We start from the raw sequence: 5,774 nt of genomic DNA, 5'->3' as shown, positions 1-5,774 counted from the left end.
GAGATGGGGTCACCCAGAGAAGAATGAGACCAGGACTCAACACATGAAATACAACAGTCATTACACCACCAACAAAAATAAACAATAACTAAATAAGCAAAATATAAAAACATTCAAAAAAAGATAGGAGCTAAGTATTGGACCAAGGCCTGATCCTAGGGTAACTGTTTAAGAAACGTACCCTGCCCATGGTCCTGGAGATACAACCAGGCCCAGGCGACTTCTGAGTCCATGATCACAGGTCCTTGGTGGGACAAGGATTTACTGAAGGGACAAGGACAAAGGAATGGGGAAGAGGACCCAGTCCAGGAGTGACCATGGGCGGTCCATGGGCAGTGCATGCATGCCCACCAGGCACTGATCGCTGGGCACAGGCCCTGTCCACACTCAGCTCCTCACAGCCTCCGCCTGTCCCTCCTGCAGCTGACTCAGCACAGCAAATATGGATGGATCTGGAAGGTTCTCAGTGTTTCAATTTATTTCCTGTTTCAAACTTTAGGAATCCTCACCTTTATTATCCAATCCCCCTTCATGGCACCAATTAGAAAAAACAAATTCATATATACAGATTTTATTTTCAATAAGGAAATAAGATATCATTATTCAGTGCATATAAAGCAAAGACAGGGATAGACATGGTCTAGCCTCATCTCTGAGGGAACAGGACAGTGGATCAGGGAAGAGAACACAGGTCAGGGTGGGGAGGGGCAGCAGTGGGGAGGGGTAGCAGTGGGCATGGGTGGGCCAGTCTCCCTAACTCCTACGTTATGCGAATAGGAGCACAGACACATTCAGATGCAGCTGCAGAAAGAGGGGTCTGGGGATCTGATGTCACATAGCGGGATGAAGCATCACTCAGTCCCCATAAGGCAGGTGTCTCACACTGTGAGAGAAAAGAATCAGGAACCAGTTCAGGTCAATCATGTAAGGACTGAGATTCTCCACAGCCCCCCACATGCTCACATGTCCCACTCAAAGATCTCCGCCACCCAATATGTCCCCTCTGCCCCATCCCCCTTCCAGTCTACACACCCCAGGGTCTCACCTTTAGGAACCCTGAGAGACACATCAGAGCCCTGGTCACTGTCACTGCCTGGGGGGGAACAAGACCAGGACGTGGTCAGAACCCACAGGAAGAAACTAGAGAAGGAACTTAGAGGAGGGTGAGCCCCCCATGGCCTCCTGTCTGCACCCACACAAGGGTCTCAGGAATCACCCCCTCCACACTTACCTGAAGCCTGGATATAATTCCCTCCTTTTTCACCTGTTAGAAGAAAATACAATGTGAGAAGCCAGAGAGAAGACTGAGTCATGTGATGCTAGAGGAACCCCTAGTCCTGGACCCCAGAGAACTTTCTGAAACTATGGTCAAAGCTCATGCTAGGATCAGGAACACAGAGAAGGGAAACGTGTAAGGACTGGACCAACTGCCCTCATGGAGGTCTGTCCTCAGCAAGGACCTCCCCTCTGACCTTCAAGTGCTGGAAACCTGGTTCCCAGCTGGAATTAGGAAGGAGAAAATTTCACTTTCATTTTCGCATGTGCTTTAGAAAGGAAAATCAGATCCAGACTCCACACGTGTGTGGAGGGTACTTTCCAGTAACCAGGCAGGTAAACGTCTACCTGGGCTTGAAACCCCCAGTGAGACAAGAAAACTCAGGGTCCTCCCTCCCTTCCCTACCTGAGCGCTTCTTCCTCCAGATCACAGCTCCAGCCACCACAGCTCCAGTGACCACAAGGAGAACCAGACCAACAATGATGCCCATGGTGAGGAAGGAGGTCTGAGGAGGTTCTGTGGAGGAAAGGGAAGGGGCCCTGACCTCAGGCTTGAGTCCTGACCTTGCTAAACTGAGTCCTGAAGGGCTCCTGCTTTATCTGAGAGGAAGCTCCAGCCCCATCCCCCTCCTTACCCCATCTCAGGGTGAGGGGCTCCTGAAGCCCCTCGTGCTGCACACGGCAGGTGTATCTCTGCTCCTCTCCAGAAGGCACCACCAGGGCCACCCACTTCTGGAAGGTTCCATCCCCTGAAGGCCTGGTCTCCACAAGCTCCATGTCCTGCGTCTGGTCCTCTCCCTCACGTTGCCAGGTCAGTGAGATCTCCTCAGGGTAGAAGCCCAGGGCCCAGCACCTCAGGGTGACCTCACGACCAGAGATGGGGTGATGGGTCACATGTGCCTTTGGAGGGTCTGAGGAGGAATCGGAAAATTCACAGTTTGTGTTACCTCCATAGGTCACTGAGCAGCATCATGTGACCATCTTGAGAAAGGACAGAACAGTCATTTTTTCTCCTAGCTTACTGAGGTATACTTAACAAAAACTGTACACACTTAGAGTGTACTACATGTTGCTTTGATTTATATGTACACTGTGAAGGTAATTAATGTATTCATCAACCTACCTTATGTGTGCTTCTATTTGACAGGGGTGATGAGAATGATTAAGATCAATTTTAAAGTATACAATACAGGATTATTATTAACTATAGTCACCAGGCTGTACATCAGATCCCCAGATGTAGTATGAACTTTTTTACCCTCTGAGCTACAGAACATTCAAGACCATGGTTTTGGAAAAAAACAGCACAAGAGCTAGATAACAGTCTCTTCTTAGAGATCTGTATTAGTCCTTGGAAATTTCTAGAATGAGAGACTAGGATAGGCACTCTAAAAATGTGAGGGGGGAGAATACAGACTAAAGGTCCTGAGTCTGGTGGAGGCTGAATGACTCAGAAAAGCTGGAGTCAGGCCACCTAAGATGCTCTCAGGGTGAGAACAGGCCTTGAGAGAGAAAGTCATGGATCACAAGATGGTGGCCAGGGTCAAAGGGCACCGCTGACCAGCTATTTCAGGGATGGTTTCCTGCGTCATTCCTTAAGACACTGGATTCCTTGATTGTCCTTCAGAGAAGTGGGGCCACTGGTGACTGTCTTGTACAGAATATGAAAACCCGGGCGGATTTCCTCCCACTCCTGACAAGAACCAGGGGCGCTGTTCCCACAGGGACCCCATTTTCCTCTCCTCGTGGGAAACCAGCTCCAGCCCGACGGGAGATCAGGGCGGCCCCGCGCCCCTGGTACCTGCGCGCAGCAGCGTGTCCTTCCCGTTCTCCAGGTATCTGCGGAGCCCCTCCACGCACCGGCCCTCCACGTAGTTCCTGTATGCCTCCGCAGCACCGGCCGCCTCCATCTTGCGCTTGGAGATCTGAGCCGCCGTGTCCGCCGCGGTCCAGGAGCGCAGGTCCTCTTTCAGGGCGATGTAATCTCTGCTGTCGTAGCCGAACTGCATGAACCCGCGGAGGAGGCGCCCGGCCGGCCCCACGTCGCAGCCGTACATCTGCTGGAGGGTGTGAGACCCTGACCCGCCCCGACCACCCGCGGTGATTAAACCCAAACTGAAAATGAAACCGGGTCAAGCCCCGCCGGCTCCTCCCGGGCGGGGGTCGGGTGTGTTCCGCAATGTTGGGGTGACCCTCGGACCCGCAGACTCGGGCGACCCCGCCGGTCCCTGGGGATGGGGGTCGTGACCCGGACCCGGGCCCGCGTCGCTCACCGGCCTCGCTCTGGTTGTAGTAGCCGCGCAGGTTGTTCAGGCTCTCTCGGAAATACTGTGCGGTGTCCTTGTAGATTCTCGTGTTTCGATCCCAATACTCCGGCCCCTCCTGTTCCATCCACGGCGCCCGCGGTTCTTCCCTCGGATTCGGGGCGTCGCTGTCGAACCGCACGAACTGCGTGTCGTCCACGTAGCCCACGGCGATGAAGCGGGGCTCCCCGAGGCCGGGCCGGGACACGCCGGTGTAGAAATACCTCAGCGAGTGGGAGCCTGGGGGCGGGGAGGGGTGAGACCCGGCCGGACCTCCTCCCGGCGCGGGTCCCGGGTCCGAGGTGAGGGGACCGGCAGGGCGGAGCGGGCTTAGGGCCAGTGAGATGGAAGAGGTCGAAGACCGGCCCGAACTCCGGAGGGGGAAGAAAAGAGGGGTCGGGATGCAAGGGAGGGACAGGACGGGACCGGGGTGAGAGGGCGGGTCTGGGCAGGGGCGTCGGGGTCTCTCGTTCCCTGGGGTCCTGCCCCCCAGACTCCCGGGCGGTCCCCTCTCCCCTCCCCGCAGAGGTCGTTCCCTCCAGACCCCGCACTCACCCGCCTGGGTCTCGGTCAGGACCAGGAACCCCGAGAGCAGCAGGAGGAGGGTTCGCGGCCCCATAACTCGCATCCTCTGGGTCTGGGAAGAAGCAGAGTCCTGGCGGGTCGGTGGAGACTTTATAACTGGGATCCGCGGAGACGCTGATTGGTTTTTCTAGAAACTGAACACCCAGTGGCAGTGAGAACTGGGGCCGCATCATGAGTGTCTAGGCAGGAGGGCTCGACACAGGTTGTAAGAGAGAAAGTGAAACTCGGGGAGAAGGGGAATCCCCAACATGGAGCGTCCCAGCCCCAGACACCGCCCTTGACCCTGAGATCCTGAGCGGCTCGCCCACCAGGGACCTGGGACTTTGCCCTGATCCCTCCCCTCCTGCTTGGTAGAATGTTCAAACTACCGAATTATTGCACCCATCTCACAGGCTAACAAAGTACTGCTCAAAATTCACCAGGCTTCAACAGTACGTGAACCGTGAACTTTCAGACGTTCAAGCTGGATTTAGAAAAGCCAGAGGAGCCAGAGATCAAAGTGCCAACATCCCCTGGATCATCGAAAAAGCAAAAGAGAAAACATCTACTTCTGCTTTATTGACTATGCCAAAGCCTTTCTCTGTGTGGATCACAACAAACTGAAAAATTCTTCAAGAGATGGGAATACCACAGTGTCTGACCTGCCTCCTGAGAAATCTGTATGCAGGTCAAGAAGCAACAGTTAGAACTGGACATGGAAAAACAGACTGGTTCCAAATCAGGAAAGGAGTACGTCAAGGCTGTATATTGTCACCCTGATTATTTAACTTATATGCAGAGTACCTCATGAGAAATGCTGGACTGGATGAAGCACAAGCTGGAATCAAGTTTGCTGGGAGAAATATCAATAACCTCAGATATGCAGATGACAACTACCCTTATGGCAGAAAGCAAACTAAAGAGCCTCTTGATGAAAGGGAAAAAGGAGAGTTAAAAAGTTGGCTTAAAACTGAACATTCAGAAAACTAAGATCATGGCATCTGGTCCCATCTCTTCATGTCAAATAGATGAGGTAACAATGGAAACAGTGAGAGATTAATTTTTTGCCTCCACAATCACTGCAGATGGTGATTGCAGCCATGAAATTAAAAGATGCTTACTCCTTGGAAGAAAAGTTATGAGCAACCCAGACAGCATATTCAAAAGCAGAGACATTACTTTGCCAACAAAGGGCCATCTAGTCAAAGCTATGGTTTTTCCAGTAGTCATGTATGGATGTGAGATTTGGACCATAAAGAAAGCTGAGCAACAAAGGATTGATGCTTTTGAAGTGTGGTGTTGGAGAAGACTCTTGAGAGTCCCTTGGACTGCAAGGAGATTTAGCCAGTCAATCTGAAAGGAAATTAGTCCTGAATACTCATTGGAAGGATTGATGCTGAAGCTCAAACTCCAAAACTTTGGCCACCTGGTGTGGAGAACTGACTCATTGGAAAAGACCCTGATGCTGGGCAAGATTGAAGGCAGGAGGAGAAGAGGATGACAAAGGATAAGATGATTGGATGGCATCACCGACTTGATGGACATGAGTCTGAGCAAGCTCCAGGAGATGGTGATGGACAGGGAAGCCTGGCGTGCTGCAGTCCATGGGGTCAAAAAGAGTCAGACACGAGT

General features: G+C 52.5%; 1 protein-coding gene across 4 annotated transcripts; it reads right to left on the bottom strand.

The window, feature by feature from the left end:
- Positions 1-555: 555 nt before the first annotated feature.
- On the bottom strand, positions 556-4,294 carry LOC102402481 (BOLA class I histocompatibility antigen, alpha chain BL3-7). 4 transcript variants are annotated; one of them, XM_025260660.3, is made up of 8 exons: positions 4,134-4,293; positions 3,549-3,818; positions 3,077-3,352; positions 1,911-2,186; positions 1,682-1,792; positions 1,232-1,264; positions 1,046-1,093; positions 556-883 (listed from the first exon to the last, which is right to left on the bottom strand). In XM_025260660.3, the coding sequence occupies exons 1-8, from the start codon at positions 4,204-4,206 to the stop codon at positions 879-881; spliced, it is 1,092 nt and encodes a 363-aa protein (XP_025116445.3). In that variant the 5' UTR covers positions 4,207-4,293; the 3' UTR covers positions 556-878. The 4 variants fall into 4 exon arrangements, with proteins under 4 accessions (XP_025116445.3, XP_045020614.1, XP_025116460.3 ...); XM_045164679.1 differs by lacking the exon at positions 1,046-1,093 and having other exon boundaries at positions 4,134-4,294; XM_025260675.3 differs by lacking the exon at positions 1,682-1,792 and having other exon boundaries at positions 4,134-4,294.
- Between the last annotated feature and the right edge of the window lie 1,480 nt (positions 4,295-5,774).

This window comes from Bubalus bubalis, chromosome 2 (assembly GCF_019923935.1).
Source record: "Bubalus bubalis isolate 160015118507 breed Murrah chromosome 2, NDDB_SH_1, whole genome shotgun sequence".
In the NCBI taxonomy this organism is placed as follows: Eukaryota; Metazoa; Chordata; class Mammalia; order Artiodactyla; family Bovidae; genus Bubalus; species Bubalus bubalis.
The sequence above is the reverse complement of the archived record's forward strand: the minus strand, read 5'-3'. Positions and strand labels throughout refer to the sequence as shown.

Coding starts and splice junctions, on each gene's coding strand:
- LOC102402481 (XM_025260660.3), bottom strand. CDS start 4,206: ATGCGAGTTATGGGGCCGCGAACCCTCCTCCTGCTGCTCTCGGGGTTC. Junction 2,187..3,076: donor GGACACGCTGCTGCGCGCAG/GTACCAGGGGCG, acceptor ATTCCTCCTCAG/ACCCTCCAAAGGCACATGTG. Junction 1,793..1,910: donor GCCCCTCACCCTGAGATGGG/GTAAGGAGGGGG, acceptor TTTCCTCCACAG/AACCTCCTCAGACCTCCTTC.